This window comes from Aythya ferina (assembly GCF_964211825.1).
Source record: "Aythya ferina genome assembly, chromosome: 3".
NCBI classification, from domain to species: Eukaryota; Metazoa; Chordata; class Aves; order Anseriformes; family Anatidae; genus Aythya; species Aythya ferina.
In genome coordinates this window covers 47,314,337-47,339,810 of record NC_140298.1, presented here as the reverse complement: position 1 = coordinate 47,339,810, position 25,474 = coordinate 47,314,337, and the positions used below count along the sequence as shown (strand labels likewise).

General features: G+C 35.7%; 1 protein-coding gene across 9 annotated transcripts in view; it reads left to right on the top strand.

The window, feature by feature from the left end:
* QKI (QKI, KH domain containing RNA binding) overlaps positions 1-25,474 on the top strand; it is a 152,534-nt gene that overhangs the window by 72,608 nt on the left and 54,452 nt on the right. For 6 of the 9 annotated variants that reach the window (XR_014690878.1, XM_084512998.1, XM_084512999.1 and 3 more), the window contains exon 4: positions 14,289-14,339. The exons of the other annotated variants lie outside the window; for them this stretch is intronic. Coding sequence is in view for 5 of the 6 variants with exons in the window: in XM_084512998.1 (XP_084369124.1) it covers positions 14,289-14,339 (51 nt within the window). In the remaining variant the exon portion in view is untranslated. The remainder of the gene's footprint in view (positions 1-14,288; positions 14,340-25,474) is intronic. 9 annotated transcript variants of the gene reach the window in all.

Below are 25,474 nucleotides of genomic sequence, written 5' to 3'. Positions count from 1 at the left end.
ATCTATAGCTGCATGATTTTATGGGTGGTCTTTCCCCTCTATCTGAAAAGTGTTTTAGTTCTGTTGATGGACAGTTGCATGTTTTTATTAGACTTCACTGAGAGTAGTTAGCAAATTTTGTCTGCTAATTTCTGCACATTTTCCACTTTGCTTTGGTGGGCAAATGGGGAATGTTTTGATGGGTGTAGTACCCACTGAATTGCATGCACACCATGCATGTATCTTAAAAATACAAATGTGATTAAAAATCATAAGGACTCAGTGTTGGCTACCTGCGTGGATGAGAACTTACTCACTTAAACTTGGTTTAAGGCCGAGTACACGAATCTGTTATCCTCTTTAAAGAAGACTTGTAACTCTTGCAGAAGCAGAATACAACAAAACTAAAGAATGGCTAGTACTGAACTTGCTTGAAAACCATTTAACTTAATTAATTGAGTCTGACATTCAGTGTAAATTGTCTGATTTAATTATTAAGTGCCATAAACTAGTTATGGAACAGACACAATGAACAGTATTCATGCTTGCTTGATTCATTACCATGAGTAATTCTTGAATGTAATTTGGGTCATAAGTCAATTCAGTACTGTATGCCTGCAAGACAACCAAGATCTTGTCCTCTAACCTCAGTAGCTAAAATTAAGAAAACAGGCTATTTTCAATCGTTGAAAGTAGAATCTGCAAAACAGTGACTTGATTCAGGCAGTTGTCAATAGGTTTTATGTGCCTAACAGTATAGTTGGCAGCTCCAGTAACAGGAAGCCTCCAGCTATGAGAAAACAGGGAATATCAACTTCTTGGTTTCACTAGAACATGTTACAGAGTCACATAGAAAACTTGATGAGAGTAGATGGAGTCGTTATGGGAAAGAGGTGCCTAATTGGTACAAAAATAAAATAAATTTGCTACCCAGTTTATGGAAAGTGATATTTTCTTGTATGAAGAACTGATATCCCTGGAGAATGAACATACATGCACAGCAATGTAGATGGAAATCTAAGTAATTTATGGAGCAGCTATATTTTAATAGCAAGAGCTGCAGGAGATTTTCCTTCTCGAGTCTTTGTAGGTTCAAAAGGATGTCTCTTACTGCTTCTGTTCCTTTTGTTTTGAACTACATCAATAATTTTTTTTTGTCTTTTTTCATAAACTTCTCTTTTTTTTTTTTTTTTTTTTTTTTTTTTGAGTTTTAACTTTCCCTGCTTTTACTTGAAGTTCTTAGTTCTCTGTGGAGATATTCTGTGATTGTCTTTTTCAGCCTTGGTCCCTGCTGACCTCCTTCTGACTGGTCTTATGCTTTATTAATCATTATAATAAAAGGAGGGTTAATTTCCATGGTGTTTCATTTATTCTTTGAAAACAGGATATGCTGTGAAAGTGCACTAGACTGAATTTTGGTTTCTAGGAACATATAATTGCATTAAGGTACAGCATGATATAAGCACTGGAGTTAAGCTTGTGTTGCAAATAAGGGAATTGAGCAATTTGAGCAAGAAAGATGAGATGAGGCATAAGAAATTCATGGCAGACTTCTCATGACACTAATGAACAGATAAAAATGTTTAAAATGCAGAAGAGCATTTGAAAATGAAGAAAAAAAATCCAACAAAAAGAATTCAAAATACATAGGTCCCAATAGTTAAGATGATGATTGAGTGGTCTGGAGAACAAGTCTTATGAGGAGCGGCTGAGGGAGCTGGGGTTCAGTCTGGAGAAGAGGAGGCTCAGGGGTGACCTTATCACACTCTACAGGTACCTTAAAGGAGGCTGTAGCGAGGTGGGGGTTGGTCTGTTCTCCCACGTGCCTGGTGACAGGATGATGAGGAATGGGCTAAAGTTGTGCCAAGGGAGGTTTAAGTTGGATATGAGGAAGAACCTCTTTACCACAAGGGTTGTTGGGCATTGGAACAGGCTGCTCAGGGAAGCAGTCAAGTCACCTGGAGGTCTTTTAAAGACGTTTAGATGTAGAGTTTAGTGATATTGTTTAGCACAGGACTTCTTAGTGTTAGGTCAGAGGCTGGACTAGATCTTGGAGGTTTCTTCCAACCTAGACAATTCTGTGATTGTGTGAATTCATGCTATTTACTTGTCTTGATGTTACTGTGACATGAGCTCTGGATGTAAGAACTTCTGAAGAGATGTGAAGTATGTGAAGGGGTTGGAGAGTAGATACTGATGTTACCCTCCAACTTGAAAAGAGGTTTCTCTAGGTAATTAATACAAGTGCTGTGAGGAATAGGTAAAAATTAGAGGTTAAGATTAATTGGTATCTCTACAGGAATTAATAAAATCCCTTTTCATTTCTCAAGGAATTAAAATAGGGAATGTAATTGTGAACTAAACTGTCCTGGCTTTTGTGTGTTATTTACCCAGTGATACTATTAGATTTTGTCCATAGAATAGTTTCTGTAGCCTTTCACAGTAGCAGATACAGGGTTTTTCCAGCATCTTGCATGGAGAACCACGTAAGAGTTGTAGGAGTGTTTGCAGGGGCATTGCTGGGAGGGAATATTTGGGTTCCCCTGTCAGCGGTGCAATTCTTTGTCAGGCTGTAGTGAATAGGAGTTCAAGTATTCAGGTCACATTTGCTGCTCAGTTGTTTATAGTGACCCTTAGGGAAGAAGCAACAGAAGGGATGTAAATGTTGCATGGACAACTCTGAGTTTCTGGAACACTTCAGGGCCTACAGCACTGTACCTGTGCTGGGCTGCGGAGTTTGTGATGATGTTTTTTCCCAGGTTTTTCAAGAGGCTTCTGAGTTAGGCATCTCTTGTAACTTTTGCTAATCTCCTGACCTTGAAAATGGATCTATGCTCCTGTGAGACACCTCTTGAAGGGAAGTTGCCAATCAAATCAACTAGGAAGGTATTTTATTTACTTAGGTTATCTTAAAACTAAGCCTTTGGGAAGATGAGTGTTTCAGCTTCCTTTGTTAGTCTGCATTTCCTCACAGCTGAGTCACCGGAAACACAGGCTTGTTTAGAGAGGAAAAAAAAAAAAAGCTTGGAGATGATTTTTGCTTGTTTTAAGAAACAATTAACCAAGCTACCTCTCCTTCCCTTCCCCATCCCATTCTGTTCTTGCTGCTTTAGAGTTTTGCAAGAGCAAGCATTTCCAACTGTCGATGGCAAACCATAGTTGTAGGTAACAATTTCTCAGAATGCTGCAGTAGTTCTGCTAGTCTTTGTTCTAAAGAGGTGCTGCTAGACTCTGTTTTCCACTATCTTAACCTTTAACCAATAGATTGACACTTCTAAAGGCTCTGTGAAAGGTTTTGCAAAAAGCAAGTTAATTTTTGTGATCCAGATGTATGAAATTGTAAGAGTCTGCACTCCACACAGAATGCATCCGTGAACCCAGAAATAAGAGAGGCCAAAATCTCACCAAAACATTGCTACCTGGGTGGTTTCATGGTATGAAAAGTATGAAGGTCTTAGTATGAAGGTATTTTCAATGCGTTGAGAAAATGTTAAAAATATTCAACAATTCTGTATTTTGGGCTCTGAAATATATTACCTACAGTATAATTAATTATACAAACTGATTTTTAAAATTTCAAGATACAGGGTGCTTAGGTATTGATCATAACGATACTGGGAAAATATGCAAAGAATGCTGTATTTAGTTACTAGTTAACCACTATCATGTATATATTAAATTAATTGTAATATCTTTTTCATTCCCTGATGGGCTGTATTCTGGGTATTGTGCACTCCCATGTTTGTCTCTAAAACCCTGATAAATGTAATCTGTCGGAATGTTTTTAAGACAATAGCTATTTAATGAATAGCTTGTGTGTACAGGAGAAAAGAATAAGCTTGATTGCTTACAATCTGACATTTGAAAAAGCGTTTTTTTAGATCTCTTGTATTTGCATATCTAATTGCTATGTAATCAAAACTAAGTGAACTGTAGCTACTTGAAACCAAAAAATGAAAGGCAATCATCTTTACAGGGGGAAATATCCCACTCATATGCAAGCCTGTCTGAATATTAGAATTATATTCTTCTTGTGTTTAATTATAGGTGTCTGACTGAGCAGTAAATTTATGCCTGTGTATTAAAAGAGTGAATGTGACCCTGAAACATCAGCTTTCCTTTGTTGCAGCAAAGCATTGGCATTGAGAGAACTTAACAGTGTTGTGTATTTTGGTGATAAGGGATTGTGCCAGAATAGCTGTTAATTACCTGCTTTGTTTGATATGGAAAGTAGTGGTTCCGCACTTTTCTTCCCACCAGTGACAGTACTCAATTAAAACTTGTATTAAACACTGATAATGCCCTCGTTTATCTGGTGGGGAAGACGTGAGGTGAAAAAAATTAACAGGATTTTTTTCAGCTGTTTGGAGGCTGCTTTGTTTTGTGGATTTTTTTTCGATTTATTGTTTTTGTTTCGTGTTGTTTTTTTTTCCCCTGCCATGAATCTAGCAACTATAAAGGAAAACAAAGTGTCTTGATTCTTTCTGACTCTTAAATGTCCCAATTCATTAATCCTGGCTATAGTTCAAATTTTAAAACAAACAACTTTGATGTCCTGAGTTGGAAGATACCTTTGGAAGATGCTTTCTCTATCATGTTCCATGTCATTCATCTTTGTGAAGATCTGTTGTCATGGGTCCTTATTTCACAAATGCCTACGTCCTTCATGTTTTTTGAAACATTATTGCTCACAAAAAGGCAGAGAGTGCTTTTTAAGTTTTTAAGTTTGTCTGAGTTTTTCTATTCCAGGTGTTTAGAACATGTTTTCTGATATAACTGGTTTTCTCAGCTTCTGTTAATATTTGGTGTATTATATATATATATATATATATATATATATATAAAATAATAATTCTCAGATCAGATTTTTGCATGGTTTTGTAGCAACTTAGTGTTTTTCTCTTAGATTTCTTAAGTATGTGACAAAACCGAATGCAGTATTTTGGATGGGAACCCTTCAGTCTTAGATACAATTCTCTCATTAGCAGTATTTTTTTTCCATATGGAAATAGAAATAATAAAAAAAAAAGAAGAACAAGGCAAGGGTGTTAAGCTAGAAGAGACTTGTAATCTTTGTGCGTCTTTGTTTTCTTCTGGTAGTAATGCTCTGTGAAGAATACAGTAAAATTGAAAATGTTCAAAATACCTGTTCTTATGGCTGTTGATTTATAGAATTCTGACAGTAACACTTAATTACTCTGGATGAATAAAATAAATATTTAAGGAGCAACTTGGTTGCCATACTTAAGAAGTTTGGAAATGTCTATGTTCTTAAAATAAATAAATAAGGAAACAAACTTGAACCGATCTGTTCTGGAAGGAAAATTTATCAGTGGCTGAATGTCTGATGCTAGACTAATTGGCCAAAAATGTGAAACAGTAAGTAAAAAGGAGTAATTACTGTAACAGCTTCAAAGTGTGTACACTAATTTTTTTTTTTTAAGATCTCGGTGAATATGACTATGGAAATACATGATAATTTAACTGGAACTTCAGAGCTTGAACTGTTAGGTGAATCAAGGTAACTTGCAATAAATCAGATTCATTAGTTGTGCCCAATTATTGCAGGCAACCAAGCTTGTTGAGAAGACATACTTAATGTTAGCAGTACTGATACGTAGACCCAGATACAGACTTAGAATTAAATGGCAACAAATGATTTACAGGTACACCACCACCTTATAAAAAGCTGTTTAAAGTATGTGAAACTTGAAAGTTTTTCGCGTTTCCTTGAAAATCCAAACAGAATCACTGGTTGAAGGGGAGAAAGCTAACTTCTATTTGTTACTGGAATTCAGTAATCTGATGGCCAGACTGCACTGAGAAGTCAGTTGGGGGAGGGTAACAAAAGAGGTTTTAATTGGGGGATTTTATCATGGTTTACAAAAAGAAAACAGTAGATGGCTTTGCTTAGATGATATCTCAGAAATAGCATGTTTTTATAGTAGTCTGCTTTTCTTTTGAAGGAAATGCTTGTTTCTAGCTGTATTAAGTCATGAAATCCATGGAATTATTTAATTGCATTTAATTAACAGCAAATTTTTTCACATGACTATGGAATTTAACTTTCTTCAGGTAATTCATAAGGTCAATAAATGTAGACTTTCCTTCTCTACCCAACTCCACTTTCATACTAAGTAAAGGGTGATAAGCCTTAAAGAAAAATATGATAAGGTGTTTTATAATCTTGACATTTGAAGTGGAATGATCTCTGACCATTTCATTAACTGTTTTTCCAATTTCCGCTTTTTGCACTGTAAAAAAAAAAAAAAAAAAAAAGCAGAATGTGAATTTGAGATGCATTTAGATTAGTGGAATTATTTCTTAGTGTTGCAGTGCAGCAATATGACTGAGTGAGCTCATCCATGTAGGATTAGGTTCTGCAGTGATTAGATAGCTTCCCATGATCAGATATGCTTGTTGAAAGGTAGTTTCACTTTTTAGGTGAGTGTTGCAACCCACACTGTCCAGTCACAGATAGTCTTTCTAATATCACAGCTAGTTTCTTTAAAGTTCCTTAAACTTCTTGTGTGTAGTATCGAGTCCTAACTTCAGATAAAGTTGAGGAGTATGTTCTTCTGGAATGAATCATCTTAAATGGACACTGTAGTTTTTCTTTGCTGTAAAGAAAATAATAGGCCTATCTGATCTTTCTGTTTAAATTGTTCAGATTACATTTCATTGTCTTCGGTCACTTGAAAATAATTTGCCAACATTTTCTGTGCATTTTCCTTATATTGCAGTTAAGATTATACATTCGAATTTTATTTTTTGGGGGGAAGTATTTCATGTGTTTTAGTGCAATTTCCTATGTCGATCTACAGAGTTTCAAAGTAATGTTGCTATATTCAGTTTTGAATAGGCATTAATCTACTGTATTATTTTATAATCTCTATATCCATCTCTTTTTGCAGAGAGGAAAATTACTGTGTTGCAATTATTTGTAGTTTTAAAATGGGGGAAAGTAAAGAAATTTTTTTTACTTCAGTGATTGCCATTCCTAGACCCTTTTTGCCTGAGTGTGCTTTCCCATTCTTTTTAGGATTTGTAGTCTTTTTTGAGAGGAATTTCTGTATATCTAATTGTCATAGAGTGCTGTTTCTCTGTCAGTTTTTAAGTCCATTATACACACTGCTTCTCTTTGGGATCCTAATAATTTTGTTTATGCAAACTTGGTGGATTATGTTTCCATTATTGGACAAAGAAGGCTGTCAATGAATTTTAAACTTAGAATTAACTGAAACAGACACTAGGCTTCTACGACTGAATTGAAATTCTCATTTTGAAGTCTACTAACTCTTTTTCCATTTGAAAAATGCCATCTAAATTGAACAAATAATTTTCTGTACCCACCCGATCCAATATTCCGGAATTTCATTTTAACTTGGATAAAAATTTGTGTTTGAGTAGCAAAATCTCTGTAACCTTTGAAGAAACTAAAATTTCTTCTTAAGAAGTTTCAGGACATGAAAAATCTAAAAGCTGTGAAGTGGCTTCCTCTTCGAGTAGCCCTCTAGAATAATACTGTTTGTTAAGCATCCTGGTCACAGAATTTATGTGCAACATGAGGAAAATTCAGACCTCTTGTCTCCTCCTGCCACTGTAACATGAATTGATGGTACATGTTGTTTGCAAAATAAAACTACTAAACATACCTTTTCTTTCTTGATGAAAACAGTGCTGCAGAAAACATGTCATAAAACTTGTTTTTATTGCAAATGTACCAATGAATCATAGTTTCCTACAGGCTTGGATTCTGCCTATGTAAAATCAATGACTAAAACACTGAAAATGTGAACAATTATTTATTTACGGTTGGAGTGTCTCTCACATTTGTACATGAACCTTTTAGGTACTTAACAATGTACTCGTATGCATCTTGTATTTGAGGTATTCTCTGTGCTGAGGATTTTCTGGGCACAACTATGTAACATTGTAACATAGTGATGATTTTAATGTTCTCCTTCTCTTTTCTTAACCATTTCAACACTCAAGACAAGAATGTTTTTCTTTAGGGGTAAAAATTCAAAACTTATAGAAATAAAAAAAAAAAAATTACAATTAAAGTGTAAGGATTACACATCCTCAAGCCTAAGGATTTTTTAAGATAGGCTTTTGGGTGATTTGGAATTACCTTCAAGAAAATGTGAAGAATCCATCTAGAAACAAACTTTAATTACATGTATTAACTGAGTCAAGTTATGATGACCTTGGCAATGCTCTAAACCAATTTGCAGTGATTACTGTCAGAGTGGTTCTTTTTCTGTTGAAAAGTAATGGCCTATGATGTATTGGAGGCCAGATTAGATCATCCTAATGATTCTTTCTAGTCAAAGACTTTGAAATTGGAAAAAATTGTAGTTGTAGTTCAGATTAGGTATAAAAGCGTGATAACTGTAATAGGTACTGAATAAAATTTCAGTAGTCAAATAGAACAATTTGAATTATTTGAAGAACAAATAATTAATTTATCAATTGTTTTTTATAAATCACCGAGACTTTTAGTCTTCCTATACATGAAGGAAGCGTATACTTCTGAAATGTATAAAAATTCTACAGTTAGGTTCATTTTTTTTCCTACACTTTGCTTTGTAGAGTTTCCCACCCTTTATGCATATACTCAGATACGCTAAAATTAAAAGAGTTTATTGGTGAGAATCAACCTAAAATTTTGGAGCTCCAGTATGGTGTGACTCCATGTACTCTCAGAGAACCCAAAATTTTAATTGAGTAGAATATTAGTATATGAAGTTGTCTTGCTTTGATCATTCTGGATGAGGCCCTCTATAGCAGCTATTGCCTGAATATAAGGACAACATTCAAAGACAAACCTTAACAATTAGAGTACTGGGCTTTTGTTACACATCTGGTTACTGGCCTTAAGAATTTAGTTCAGAAAAACTTCTTAATTTAGGTAGGCTTAACACGTTTTTTGGAGGTTTTTTGATTGTTTTAAGAAAAAAATTAAGGTATACTCAGCTGTGCAACAAATTAATCTTCATGGATTTTAAAGACAAAAAGGAAGCCTAGTCTAATAGCCATCAGAAATGAAATTCTGCAGCAAGTTTTATCAGACCTGAGAGATCAGGTGAGAACGATGTGTTGTTTCCACAAAATAGTGACAGTGGTAGCAGAAGGCATATTTTCCACCGTAAATGCTGATTATATGCAATTTTTACAAATACATTTTGTGTAATAATAAACAGTTCCTTGCTTTCCACAAGTGAGAAAAGTCATTTTCATAAATATCAAAATAGATATTTTACCAATTCTTTGAATTCCAGTCTCTTCACTCTGTCTTCATGTCAGAAGACACAGTAGTTCTAGTGGTGAGAGTATGTAATTACTTGGAGGTGGGGATGAACGTTAGGACATACAGAGCTTCCAAAATTTACGGTATCCTGGGATGTCTTAGTGAAGGGGACTGTGTGGTTATGTCTACATACCACAGAAATGCTTATCCCCTTATTCCCTAAGGGAAGTACTTGAATCATACAAATAAGCTTACACAGAGTTGTGTATCAGTTAATTTCTGTGCCTGGACTTTCACATGTGCTTACTCAGTGTTACTTCAGCTGCTCTTAGGATTCCCAGGGAATATATACAGTGCAAACTTCATTTCTTAGTTTGAGGAAAAGGTGTTAAAATTGTGTTCCTTTGTCTTATATGTATGTATATTGGGAAAAACTGTTTTCATGCCTGTGTTTTTGAATCTGTGTGTAGTAAAATTTTTAAGTACTGATCATTTATCAGATTCAAGAGTTAGTTTGTTGTTTCAATTATTAACTCTGAAGATACCATCTCCCATCTAAAATGGGAAGTGTTTTAGAACTCTAATATGTAAGTTGTTCTACATGTTGTATTATGCTAGAGAAAGTTGTTAAAACAGCTTATATTTTATATATATATATATAAGTGCCCAGATAAAAACTTAATTTCACAGCTAATGATTAATCTCTGTGAGATGAGCTACTTGTGTTCTCTTACCGTCTGTCGACACACGTAGAGATGCAGCCTGAAGTCTTCAGTACTATAAAACTGAAATCACATTTCACAGGAAAAGGCAGAGAAAAATAATGATTTAACAAGTAATCACTTAACAAATTTACCAATAAATTATACTTTACAATGTAACAACTTGAAAAGATCAAAATATACTAGTGTATTTGCTGTTCTGCACTTTTCTGTTTCAATGAATTATTATTTGCATATCTGAATACTTTGAATTGATGCCACAACTCTTCTAGCCGGTGGATTTCCTGTGCTCTCATAACTGCAATTTGGATATTAGGATGGCTGTTGAAGAGATACAGAGATCTAGACAGTATTTTTACACACACAGTCTTTCTCTGTCTTTTTCTTCAAGGCTTGTTAAAATTAAGTCATGCCTGGCTGACGTTTGTGATTCTTCAACAAGCAGCATTGATTGACCCTGTAAGTTCATGCTCACCTCCAAGGTTCGTTCATGCTGGCAAGAGTTAGGAAAGCATTCTTAGCCTTTCCAGCCAGTTTGCAAATCCACACTTACTTTACACAGTAAGGTTCTGTGTGTATATATGACAGTAATCCAGGGTTGGTTTTCAGCTATTCGAATAACATGACAATAGTTCTGTGGCTTAACTGATTTGATTCTTCCTTCATTGCCAAATTAGAAACATGATCCAATTTTATATTTACGGGACATGATACTGCACTTTGACCATTTCATAAAACATTTCTCATCTTGCTTTGAGATGTCTCAAAGACGACAGCTTTTTTTGTGGGTTCTTTGTTCATCTGTTGATTTATCTGTGTATCTTATCCTGTACATCACTTTCAACTTCTTTGTAGAAAACATGCTGTGCCTGCTTGTTACGTGGCATACATTATATCTGCATTATATCCATTTCTTCCTGGAGCTTGAATGCTGGTGTATTAAGTGGTTGTATATTGTCTATGCTCAGTTTAGTGGCTAAAATTTTATTGCCATTTCAGACTTCTTCATCCACATGAAGAGAAGGATGATGATCTGTTTACAAAAGTAAGATACCTTAGCCCTACATGCAGGGTAGGGATTGGGGGTGGGACAGGGAGGAAATACATGCGTGTGGCTGAACACATGAATTGTACTTAAAACTTTGTTTTGACTCTCGTGGATTGCTACTGTAGTTTATTAAATGGTTAAAACATACTCTATTAACGGGAAAAATGTCTGCTTTTTTCCCTGATTTCTCCAAATGTTCTTAGTAAAGGCTCTTTTCTGTATGAGACTGTATGGTTTTGTAGCAAGAGTTTGAGTATGTGGTATAGGTATTGTTTCTAAGTTATAGCAGAAGAGAAATTTCTTTTAGATTACTGTGGAGAAAAACTATATAGGTAGAGCATTGAAACTGATCTTAGAGAGACTTCCATCTGGATCAGTTGGCTCTGGGGACGTTTTATCGATCGGGAGTAGCCTTATAGCTCCTGTAGCTTTTCATTTTTTTCGGTCCTCTGTGTTTAATGCGTTGTGTGCAGTAGTTGCTTAAGGGGGTTATTGCGATAAATAGCTGCATGGGTAGGAGCTGTTGCACAGTAAAAGGGGTATTAAAAACATTACTTTAAAAGGTTGGATATTTTGACGTCACTGGTTTGTTTGGTAATCTTAAAAAGAATACAATATATGTATTTTTTAAAGTTGGTTGCATAGTAGATGTTGAAATACTCACATATGTCCTTGAATCAGAATTGAATTCAAATGATCTTTACTTAAATTTTGTCGAATGATACACTGAAGAGGGTTACACACTCTTAAGCAGAGTAATTCCTGAGCTATTCATATTATTAGTCCTCAAGGAAACAATATTCTTGCTATCACAAATTACTGAAGTTCTTCCATGAGTGGTATGGCATTGGAATTGATTTGATGGTCAGTTCCCATTCAAAGTCTTAAGATTCTTGTTCCTGCTGTTTCATGTACATTCTTGAGAGGCAACTGAGTTCACTGGTTTCTGAATTGCCTCCCTGAGCAGTTGTTTAAGCAGTGGCTCAGCACAGGGGAAGTAGCAGAGTTAGGACTGCTCTTGTAATTGAGAGCTAATTGTGAAGTAATGAGATTACTCGAAGAGGTAAACTTCAGCCTCAGGTTCCATGACATGAGATACATGAGTGACTACATTTTACTTCAACTTCTAGTTTATTTCCCCATTAAATCACCCAATAAATTAGGATTTAGATGAAGAGGATTCTTGTTCAATGGAGAGGTGGAAACAATATAATTTTGTGGATATTGTATAATTTTGTGGATATTTTTCTTCTGAGTCTTGAGAAAAGAATCTTGTGTATTCTGGAATCTTACACTTTGTAAAGCTCTAAGCTACTCATATGAGGCAAACTTGATTTTCTCACTTTCAGCTTAACAGAAAATAAATTATTAGAAAGTATTTATAATTTAGGTGGATTTTTTTTTAATTCCATCCTCGCTTATAGTTCATCTTTCTGTTAAAATAAAAACAGAAACAAACAAATATTGAATTCTCCGCTGCAGAGATTTCATTCAATGCTTGTACTGTTTCAGTTGGGACTTGCAGCTTGTTGCAGCTGGAGAATTATAATTTTTGTTTCTATTACACAGAGCTAAGTTGGGGAACAGACCTAGGGTAAAGACACCCAGGTCTTTGGCCAGCTCTGGTTTGGAACTCATGCTATCTTAGCAAATCTTGTGCATCAGTGCTGTTCCTGAAAGCAGTGTTTATAGAACTGTAGCTTCTGTCACCAGGTGCTCTAATCTGAGTATATCAAAATAAAATACTCTTTTGTCAGAGAAAGATGATGAGGCTGACTAATTCTAAAGCAGTTCAGCAAGATCACATTCCATGTACATCAAGATGAGGAGCTTTAGCAAGTTCACGGATTTGATTTAGCTTCAGACATTGACTACTACCCAACATTGGTTGAGGGTAGTTTATCAAACTGAAATAAGTTAAAGACAGCATAATTTATAGCTGGATTTTAAGTATGTATTTTAATGTACTTAGATGTATTATGTTTCATATATTTAGGCATCCTTCTTTATGATTACATGTTTTTCATAAACAATGTTATTAACTTCACTATTTAAAATAAAAATTGGATTTCATGCCTTTTCCCCTCTCAAACATTGAAATTATGTAGCTGAGGAGTGAATGGAAGGAATGGAAGGGGCTAAAACTGGTTTTTGAATGGAATCAGTGGTGTTGTCTCTCCTTATGTGATCCTCTTTTTTCAATGAATAAAACATGTAAAAGTACCTACAACCATGTAAATTTTCATTTCTAAGAAAAGCTGCTTTTAAGAAAAGTTAGGATGCATCTGTTTTAAAAAGTATTGACACCTGTACCTTTCTGCAATATGGTAACACATCATACATGTTAATGTAGACAAAGCTCACAGCAAAGAAGGCTTGTCCCTCAACTTGCTCCAATCCCTTCTCCCTGCATTCTCACCTTTAGCTATGATGGCTGTCTCAACAGCAACAGGTATTAGAATATGTTATCCTTCTTGCTTATTTGCATCTGGCATGAATAATAATAACAATCACTATTTTACAAATTAGTATCTTGCTATCAGGTGAAATTCACTATTATTTTTTTTTTTTTAGAAAAATGGTTGCAGCTTTTATGGTAGCTATATTGTAGCATATGTACAGACTGTATGTTACAGACATACTAATAGTGGATGAGGTAGACATGTTGGGCTACCTTTAGTGGCTAGCTGGCTCATGATTTGTTTTTTTCATTCTTTGTTTTTTTTCTGTCTCTGCAAAGCACTTCTAAAAATTGTGTTTTTGCTTATTTTGCTGTTCACAACATGAAGAGGCTCTGAAAATGACTTGAACTTTTTTTTTCCCTGATTGCTTTTTATCTTATAAATTTAAGCTGTATCTCAATTGAATTTGTAGGGGGAGTAACTTATTTTTTAATAGCATAACTGATGTTAGTTTATAAAAATGGTGTGCAAATCACCAGTGGTGTCTGTGCAGGAGTATTTAACACAGACCCTTTTCAGAGTTACTGGTTGCTCAGATGAAGTAGGATTTCAAGGGACTGGGAGGGGCGGGAAGGGGGAAGACTGAAGTTTGGTTTTTTTTTGAGACTTAACTTCTGTTGAATGTTGCATTGTTTTCACTTAACTAGGTTGTCTTACAGCTTATTGTGGTTTCTTGGGATATCAGTCTCAAGTGTAAACAAGAAGGAATAAAATGTATCCATCACAGGATAAAATAAAAACGCTAATCCCAGCCCTTCATGCCTCTATTAAACATCGTAAAGAAGCAAAATAGGGCACATGCCCAATTTTTTTTTGCTTTTCAGGTCTCCTTTAAGAGCAGAGACAACCATGATCCAGCAGTTATGGAGGTAGAGGCAAGTAAATGTTTTACTTACTGTAAACATTCCACTAAGTATGTGCAAGTCAACTACAACGTGAGGAGACCCTGGTTGATAAAGAACCTCAACCCTCCCTTCACCAGATGATGAATTTGCTTTGTATTCTTGGTGAGAGGAAAAATAGATTTAACCTTTTATTGCTTATTGACAGATTTCACTTCAGTTGCATACTATGAAATACCTAGCTGGTGTAAAAACACACCAGTTGGTATTACTAAGTCTTTTTATGATAATAGGTTCCAAAGAAAAAACCCTTCGCTAATTTTCCTCATAGTGATTTTCTTCTTTAAAGGAAAAAAAAATAATCAGTGACTAATATTGCTACCTCCAACTGCTGGCGTTCAAATCAGCTCTTCAGAATTCTCACTTAAAGAAATTCAACAACCTCTTATGCACTTGGTCTAAACCTGTAATTATTTCCATGCTGGGGACATTTCTGAGACCTTATGTTGAGTGTCTCCTGAAGGTATTGCTCCTGCTCTTAAAGCAGGTATTCTGTTGTTTTCTGAAAGTTGTATTGGAGGTTCAGGAAGGAACTATGCAGCTGTATTGCTGACATATTAAAAAACAGTCAGCCTCTGAGTGCTAGTGCTCATCAGAAAATCTGACTCCTTCAAGTATGTCAGGCTGCAGTCCTAGTACTGCTCTTACAACAATTATTTAAGTCAATGCTTTCTGTCCAGTGCTGTTCATGCAGCCCTGGTTAGGAATATTTTCTCCCTTTTGACAGTTACTGGTGATGTAAATGACTATAATGAGATGCTTTGGTGCTAAACCAGCAGAATACTAAAGCTGGGAACTTTTCCTGTTGTTTTTGAGTGACATGAACTGGATCACAAGCACTTGGGTGTGTCAAGGTCAGACCAGCAGCACTGACTTAAAATAGCTTAAACTATTGAGAAACTGCATACTTCTAGGTGAAGTCTTCAAATTCAGATTGCTTTTGAATTAGTTGAGTTGGGTGACTGGCATCTTGGTATGTTGTGTAGCTGTTGTTGTTAATATCTTTAGATAATCAATGTTCTGGGGTACCCAAATCAGTTTCTGGACACACCAAACATGGAACATACAGGCTTGAAGTGTGTTCTGTCCACCACTAATAAATGTTTTGCTGGGTTCAGTTTTGTTACTTAATATGCAGACGTTTGAAACACAACAGGACTTTCTGACCATGAATCATACTAGATGGATGCTTACAGAGAGCTGGGAGGCAAAGTTGTGGAGTTGTACATTTGGGTTTTAGTTCTCTGAAATATCAGTGCTGTATTAGGGGAGGAAGGGCTGGAGTTTTTCAATGTTCTCAGCATCTTTTTCCTATTTAGAAGTAGTTCATTTGTGATGTGTCTGAACTCTTCAGTCATAATTCAGTGCAAAGATCAAAGTGTAACAGCTAATACTTAAGGATGTTTTGAATTTCTCGGCAGCATACAATTGTCTCATGGAAGATATTAATGACAAAGGAGCATGCTGACACTGTTCATTTTTAGCTCACTTCTTTGGATGCTTTGTAAAGAACCTTTAAATTTAGGAATCTAGTTATTTCTTGGACTTTACTCTTCTTTACTCATCAACAAAAATACAAAATTTGCACGGTTTCATAACAATAGGGGATTATGTCTATCTGGGGCAGTTTTACTCAATTTATCTTTAGCAGTGAGGGGGGGAAATGTGCTGTTGCATGTTACAGGGCTACAGTGAGGACAGGAAAAGCTAGATCTGTTCTGTTAATCTGGGAGTGTGGTTCAGTGGGAGAGCTAATCTGGTTTGACAGCTTGCTGCCACTGAGTGTGGATAGTCAAGTCTTCCTTGCATTGCTTCAGTGCTTAGCCAGCACCGTGGTTAGCTATTGTAGCTTCCTAAATTGACTGAAATAATAATGATTAATAATGATTAGTAGTAGTTTTTGCTTCTTAATAAGCTGTATTGACCCAAAAGTGTGGTCAAATTAATACCTGTGCCAGTTTGAAGAAGGAGAGAAGGGGAAAAGGATGTGGCTGTGTGGTTAGTAAGTAGGAGGTCAGCACCTGTTGGTTGGCAGAAAATCTGATTGTGTTGTCTGTTGCTGAATTGCATTTTGATCAAAGAGATTGTGCTTGTGCCTTCCTGATGTTGAGGAAATGTTTAGAATGAGGGAAGCCACCTTTCTTCTAACTCTCTAGGATGAGAGCAGAGTGTGTGGTTATGTTTGTGCTCAGTTCATATGCTATACTGTGTTATTTTCTAAGATGGATGAAACCTTTGTAGAACACAAAAAAACATGTACATAATGTCCTTTTCTTCCTGGCCTTTGGCTTACTACAGGCTTTTGTCATTCAGTAGTATATTAATTTAAATTATTAAACTTTTGGGCTTATTTTTCTTTGGGGGCAGGTAAGCATGTATAATGGATATTCTGACAAAATAGAAGATGCATTTGAAACTTAACTTCAGAAGAGTAGAAGCAATTACTTTATTTTTGTAATAAATTAGTGCCTGTTTCTGTTGATGCTCTGGAATCTATTGAAATTATTCACTTTAAGTGCCTTTGCACTTGGTTAACTCGTCAAGGATTTGCCTTTATTTTTATGGCTTCGTACTGTAATGGTGTTCTGTGTGGTTCTTGTCTCCCTCCAGTTCCTGTGTTTGTGTGTTGAGATCATTTGATCTAGTAGTTCTATTTTATTTTGAGGAATCAACTTTAATTCATTAAGTTAATACTTACAGTTAATCCTGTACTCGGTGACAAATTTGGGGAGTCTTCTGTTTTCTTTGTCACATTGAGATTTCATTGTTCTAATAGCAATTAGCTGTGATTTATTTCCTTTGCATTAGTATTTTATTATTTTTTTTTGCTTTTTTCTTGACCTGGTTATTTGTTTACAAATAAATTTGTTTATTTGTTAATGAAAAGAATGGAACTATCTCAGGAGGAGAGAGTAAACTGAGAACCAAAGTTATTTAAATACAGACTTGTATAATCACTAAGATTAAATTATTTTACTTCTAGAATAAACTTCCTGATTTAAAAAAATTGCAAAAAAATGATAAAATGCAAGTTTAGAGTTAATATTAAGTATGTTAAACTTTTTCTGAACAGTACCTTTTTATATAGCATTTAGAAATGTTATATAAAATGCTTTGTGCTTTGTTCCACTTAGCACCGCAAAACTGAACTGACTGTGGGTCCCTCTTGATGAAAAGTACAATAAATTATGGACAACAGCATTATGCAGTATTTATCCACTGCTTAACAGCATTACTGTAATACAAGTCTAAAGCAGACGATACAAAGCTCACATAGCCCATTCCTTAAAAAACAACAAGGAACTCAGAAAAACAGCTTAAATGTGAAAGTAATTTTGTTGAGAACATTTTAATTATTGGGTGTGTTTTTAGATGCAGAGCAAATCAATTAGTATATAAATGGGTTAAAGTGACTCTGAAATTTAGCTCTTTAGTTGACTTTAACTGTAAGGAACCTCCTGCCCTGTTTGGACAGCACAATACACTTATTAACAGAACATATTCAGGATGTAACATAGTGTCTGTTTAACAGCAGTATTCTATGGAAAATGAGTTTGTAACGTCAGTCAACCAATTTGATTGTTTTTCTCCAGAAGTCCCATTTTCCTGAAGAAAAAGTCAGGCTTTCCTCAAAGCAAACCACTATTTAAGCAGTAGGATGAGAATCACAGCCAGTAATCTGCTCAGCAGTATCTTGTCATTAAGATAAAGCCTGTCTGCAATCGTTTCATGAGGACAGCTGAGTGCAGAATTAACTCTGAGCATCACTTCTGGTCTCACCCCTGTCTAGTCCAAAATGCAAGGCATTCTCGTGATGTTTCTTTAAATGTGAAAATTCCAGAACTTAGTACTGCAGAAGAAATCACTGTGTGAAGAAATGAGAGAGCATGAATAACTGAGTGGCATGTTAATTATTATCATTCTGTTAGTACAAAGCACTCCTAAGTGATTATAAAAGTTTTTTTTTTTTTTTTTTTTAAAGTCTTACATAATAGGGTAGTATTAACGCTGCTGCATGATGGGTATGGAAACGGGGATAGTGAAACCCAGCTGATGTTCTCTGTGTACGTTTTAAAAGAAATGTTGGGATTGTAAAAACAAATTAAAAGATGGTAGAATTAAGATTGCTTATTACGATCTTTTTGTGCAAATGAACTTTTTTTTTTTTTTTTGAAGTTCATCACTATACCATGAATGGTTTTAGTTTTTAAATAAATAGGATGTTAATTTCTCAGGTGAGCAACTGAGATTCAGTAATTGTCAATGAAAATTTTGATTGCTTTGGATGATTAAGATGAGGTGAATGGAAACTGAGTTTTCAGATTACTTGGCACGTAAGTAGAAACATATGCAAAATAGCTTTTAACATTGAGCAATACTTGAACCCAGCACATCTAGAGAGTATTATGCCTGGGAGAGCATGGGGCTCCCTCATCCTTCTGCCTGTTGCGAGTGGCTTGCTGCCTCCTGCTGCAGGCAGGCTGTGCCTCTGCTTGAAGGTGTGACTGACAGCTGGCAGCTTCCCACAAGGGGATATTCCTGTGCCCTCCTTTGTGCTCTGTCTGCTGCTTCTGGGATGTGTCACTGAGCCAGTTCAACTTGCTAAGCAGGCAGAAACTTAATCTGACAGCGGTAGTTTGCTGCTGTGTTGAACTGGCCCTGGAAGGGCTTAGAGCTTTTGCCTAGTGCAAAGAAGAGGGAAGAAACCTTCCACAGAAGAAAACAACAAAAATAATAATAAAAAAAATAGTTACAAGTTGTGATTTAGAAAAGTTTTTCTCAGCTTCACTACAAAATATCAGTGTTCAAGTTCATAAGCACAGACACTGCATCTGAAGTTTGCAATATTTATTTAAGGAACATCTTATGAAAGTGTTTGGCGTATGGTTAGCACCACATTTCCTTGTTGGCATAAGAGGTGATTTGAATCTAATTGTCAGGATACAATTCAGCTGCCTAGATGCTTGAGAATCTTCTTGCCATCCCTGCTGGAAGCAGGAGTGATTCAGCCACCTGCTCCATTACACATCTTTGAGGAATTCTTCAGGGCAGATTCATCCCAAGAGTAGAAATAAGAAAAATGATAGATGTAATCATATCAAAACTGGTACCCCATTTTTCATTAAGGAATGTTTGTTTCATATTTTTGCATTTTTTTTAAAAAAAAACTTCAGAGTATGAACAGTTTCTTTATGGCTCAGAAAGCTGTTGGAAACTAGTATCTAGCTCTTTTCTTTTGGCTCCTAAAATTAGTAAAGCAAGCAACGTGTTGGTATAAAGTTGTTCATTATAAGTCTTCTGATTTTAAAGGTAAGGTAACTTTCTTATGGTCGTCAACAGAGGTCAAGAGAAAAGTTTTCCTTCTGATTTTTTTAAAAAATTTTGGCTGTTCTGAAAGTAGTTCAGTGCAATTTTGTAACCATATCTCAAACTTTTCTATTATATTGAGGGTTAAGAGGTGGTACTTTCAATTTTCATGGCACACTGAGGTTAAATTAACATGCCCAGTCTGAATTTCTGTTAAAAATGTTCTGTAGCAACATCCTTGTATACCTTTGTGCGAAGATCTGGAGTGAGCAAAATCTTACTTTTCTTGCTAAAAGTTAAGAAGTTCCTGGAAAGTTTTTAAGGAGGTTTAGCAATCAGGTATTATTGTAAAATGTTAACAGCATGAGAATGTGGGTAGGAGTAGTTCTCTTTTCTAGAAGTGCATAATTATTTTGTTACTCAAGTAAATGAGGGTTTGACATGACTGTCATGTCATTTTATAACATTGTCTTCACAGTATAATCCCTTAAGCCCTTCACCAAGGTTTATGCAGAGGAATCCCTACTGATATTAGCGATACAAGTAGGTATTAGGAGATGAATGAGATTTTTCAGTGTTTTTCAATTAGTGTCTTTTATGTCTTATCTTTGAGGAACCAGTGGAAGCCAAAGAGACAAATGGGTTAGATTTAGGGTTGGATTTTCAAGCAGAGGCTGAGTCACTGGACTCTGGAAGTGACAGACAAATTGAGATTATGGAAGCAGAGATGTAGGCATGTTAGCATTAAAACATGGGTTGTAAGCAGCTCTATTTATTGTCATAGCTTCAAAAGGTCAATTTGCTAATACATTTTTTCTTTTCATATTTCTTTCTCCTTCTTTTACAGTGCTGTAAATTCAGTTTGAAGTAGAAGAAAATCAGTCATTTCTAATTCTTTTAAAAAATACATAAAATAATGTTGCTTCATCTGTTTCTTAGCCTTTTGACATGAACGAGTGAAAAGTTGGTGGAATTCTTGCTTTGACTATTCAGGAGTAGCACCTGAAGAAAAGCAAAGTACTGTTCTGTCATTTCTTGACCTTCATGGTTTGATCAACATTGTTTCTGTGTGGAGCTGTCACGAAAGAGCTGGAGCTCTAGGGTGTTTGTGTGAGGATGAGCTTAATGGAGAAACTGATCAATTTAGCACTGAGCTCAAATTATTGAGGAGGGGAGTACTCATGCATTGACCAGATTTGCTATGCAAATCAGCAATCAAAGCTAAGCAAGACAGAGAGGAAATAAAACAAGGATTAGAGAGAAAAAAATGGTTGAAGTTCAGTAAAGACAGATGCCACAATAATCTGCGGTAGTTATTTTTAATGAAAGTACGCGATAGTACTTCAGAAGAGGAAGGCGTATGTTGAAAATGTAAAATTATACTGACAATGTAAGAGCTGATCATGTTCTCCATTGAATACAAAAATATCATTTGTTTCGTGTGTATATATATATATATATTTGCTTTTACTGGGGCTGGTGAGTAGTGCTACGTTGATTGCACCATTGAAGATTCAGTAGCTGTAAATGGCAGTCCAATTTTGCTTTCTAGTATGCACTTTAGCAGAGTTCTAGGCACCTTGGTAAGTTTTCTGGTAGAATAGAGACGTAAATTATAGTTAAGCAGAAATTTTTGTTAGGGTGGTAGTTTGATGCTTGAATCTACCTAAATCAAAGTTTACTGTTTACTTATTTATATTGTACAGGACTTCTAATGAGCCTTTTCAGGAACATAGTGATGATAGTACTCCAAACGATATGTTTAAAAATGAAGATAGAAACGGAACAATAGTCCCAATCAGAAAATCCACCACAGCAAGGGTGTGCCTTGGTGTGCTAGTCTTCTTCCTGAGCAGAAATACAGCTGTCGATCAAAATGTAATACAACTAGAGGAATGATTAAGTAAAAACTGTGATTTGTAAGAATCTTAATATACTTTAAAAACATATTTATTATTATATGTTGATAATACTTTAAAAAATAACTTATTGGGATGTAGAGGGGAATAACTGCTTCATAACTAGAATATTTTTTGATATGTTGTCTTTTTTTTTTTTTTTTTTTTTTTTTTAACATCCTGTCAATTATTGGTAGAATAAAACGCTCCTGACTAGGTTAAGTTTGCTACTTCATGGTGATTTTAAATATCAGTATTAAAAATTGCATTCCTCTCTTCAACACACATACGCAAACACTGTGTTTATGCTGTATGCATTTTGCATGCTAAATTCTCACTAAATTGTCCCATATCCCCGAGGATATGCATACATTCCAAACTTCTTACTTTCATCCCCAAAAAGAGAAATCAATGTAAAATAATTCAGCACAATTTCAAGATAATGTTAATTGTGCCCATTCTTAAAATCGCTGCTTCCATATGTAGCTCTTATTGTTTTTGATGAAAGTAAGAAAACATAGTAGTTTGAAATCAGGGCAAAACCTAAAACCAAAAATTCTATTAATGCAACAGAGCTCAGTTTATGGAGAAAAATAAAATTTGAGCTCTAAAAGCTAGAGAATGTTTCTGTGAAAATGGATTACTTGCTGGTGCCTTGAAGTCCTGAAGGCAGATACCTTGTTTTGGAATTCAGATCACAATGACTTATGAAGGAAAACCAAATCACTGAATATTGAACATTGCAAACGTACGTTACTTACCCAAATTAATTATTGTTGAAAGAAAAATTTTTTATTTGGTTATTTAATTCACTTTTGAAGTGGAAAGGGTTTGCCCTTGTTTTCCTCATACATAAAATGGTCTGCCATTGGGGGGAGAAATTGGATGAAAAGCTTGACGTGAGAGGTCATAAATAATTTGGGTAAAGGAGCTGAAACTATATTTTTTCATCTTTTCAGTACAGAGGAGACAAAAGTGCAAAGAGCACTATTAAAAATTGCTACTAGCCTGTTGCTGTCCATCAGCTTTATTTCACATTAGGTTGAAAGCTGCAATGTCTTAAAAATCAGAATAAGGAGAGGCATGGAGATTCCATATTTCTAGAAGATTATGGTCATAAGTCCCTTCTGGGTAAGTTGGGCTTGGTGGTGTTTGCAGTGTTGTCTTACAATAATTCAGTTGGGTTGAATCCAGTTGGGTTGTTTGCTGAGGAAATGGTTCTTTACATACGACTTGTGTATGTAAAGGAAACCCAAGAGTATCACTCTATATTAACCCTAACTGATTAGAAAAACTTTGCATGTTTACTATACTCCTTTGAATTTTAAACTGCTGTTGGGGTGATAATGTGTGTTCTTTGAGGCCTATAAACAAGACTGTAAAGCTGTGAAGAACCAAGTGACTCCTCTGTAATGACAGGACTGCGTGAGTCACTAACTCTGCTACTTAAATGTATAAAATTAGCTACAGCTTCCATGTAGAATCCTCAGATCCATTGCAATTTTCTCCAACTTTTATATGAATTATATGTTCTTGATAGTATCTGTGTAAGGAACCAAGAGTGTTTCAGCTTCAGATAGCTGTAGCTTATAAAACTGGTATGCTACTTCACCAGTTTGCTACCCTGCTTGCAAGAGATGTGGGAGGTGTCGAAGTTAGGATACAAAGGCATAGACAGATCTTCTATGCAAAGTGCCAGTTGTAACACTGTTTTTGGAGTTTGCTGTTTTGACACTGATTCTGTGTGTAACATGTATGTGGGTTTGTTTCATACACCTACCCTCTCTATTGTTGGTAAGTGCCCATTTTGATGAGGCTGCATGGTTCGATGGTCTAGGGAAGTGACCAGTCTCACAGTGGCTAGGAAAAAAAACAAAACTTGGGCAAACATAAGGAAAAGAAAATAAAGTCAATTGTAAGGGGACCCCTCTGTTCCTTTTTCCTGGATTATAATGGCTGTATCATTATGGCCTGACACTCACCATCATTTCAGCACCTTAAGATAAGTGAATGGTTGGAGGAGGTAGTTTCATATCTGTGAAATAAAGGGAAAAGGCTCATGCTTCTTTTTTTTCATTGGTGTCTTGATTTTAGATTGGCTAAGCTGTCATGCAAAATTGTATCCTAAGTTAATGTTAATAATTAATCATCCTAAAATCGTAACAGGCTCCAGTTCTATCAAGAGTTTCTGTTGCACTTGACAGTACAGCTCATTCCACAGATCCTTGCCATTGTTTTTCACAGCACCACAACTTTTGAGACAAACAGGGAGGAAGAATATACTGAAGAGTGCACTTGTTGCCTGTTTCACAGCAGATTACCCTTTGGAGCACGAAGTTTTCTGCTAGCTCACGCAGTTCTTGTACAGCTAGAAAGATGCAGAGCAGCAGTGGTTGGAGAGTGCTGGCTTGGTCATCAAGGCTTCCTCTCTGGTCGGCAGACAGTCATTACTGGAGCAGCTCAGTTGTGTCATGAAGCCACAGCTTTAAAAAGATCGAGTGTGGTATTTTGTGCATGTAGGAACCAGTTTGATTGCAGAGCAGATCTGAACTTGGGGAATGCACTTGGTTTGAATTTTGTTGAGCACCACGTCTGTGTCAAGGCTCAGAGAGACCTAGGACAGAATCCTAGTCTATGCATTTAAATATTAGGTTGTTTCATGACATTGTGATATTTTTAAAGTACTTAGAATATTTTTAGGTAATGGCCTTTAACAGTGTTTGACAGATACTGGCTAGTTTAATGAGATGGAAGATACCCGCTTTTTAATCCAGAATTGTCTTGAAGGGGGCCTACTGTAGAAGAATGATGGATAATTAAAAAGACATAATAATACTAACTTGTCTGCCATTCAAGTTAACAGTGAGTATGTGACTGCATTCATTTAAGCAAATAATCTTTTGCTTCTTTCTGAGAGAGCTTACATCAGAATTTTTAGACATGAAGTAAGTTACTGTTCTCCTTGGCCAGGTGTTCCTCCTTCAGTATTTCTTTTGTTACATTATGTTTTTCAGCAGCTTTCTGCTTTTGAACTGCCATCATTAGAAACTCAGTAGGAGCAAAAGTCTATGTTAATTTGCCTGACTGTAACTGCACAATTAAAGCAGTTTATCAGCAGGGGTTAGGACAATCAGTGTGTTCCGATGCTTCATGTTATAAAAATTACTTCTGTTGTTCAAACAGATACTGTAATTAGTGCATCATTTTCAACTGGTTTTCTGCAGGGCTGGCTTGGAGTTTCATCTGATGAAAACCTAAGTGCTGATTTCATATGCAGGCATCTTCTAAAGTAACAACTTGACTGAAATATTAATGTCAGGAGTATATCATACAAGTACACATCTTTATACAGGTTTGGAGTGGGGTGTTGTTTTTTGTTGTTTTTTTTTTTTTTTTTCAGGGTATTTTTTGTTCACCAGTCCTATCAAGATTTACTCAGATTTACTGACAAAATCAGAGGAGAAAGAGAAAGGCTATTAGGTGGACCTCCATGTTTGTACATATAATTATTATTACATGCTAGCATATAATACCTTGCTTTTATGTATATGAACAAGTTGCTTCATGTCAGATAATAAAGGTAAGAGTATTACATGGGCTTACAAGTAATGAGCTTTCACATGGAATAGATTCATCAGAATGGTGAGCTCGTCTTTAAGTCACACTTTAACTGTTCAAAATACGCTCCCTCATTCTCCACCTCCCTGAATTATAGCACTGACCTGCTGTTGACACTCAGTAGCCTAGTTCCTAATGATCTTACTCAACTTACTTGTCCATCAGAAAATGGGGGGGGGGGACTGGGAGCATGTTGGCTTGACTCTTTGGCATGGTGCTGGGGCCAGCCCCAGTGGAGGGAGCAAGAGAAACCCCCTGGTAAGGGGAGTGAACCTTTTGAAGATG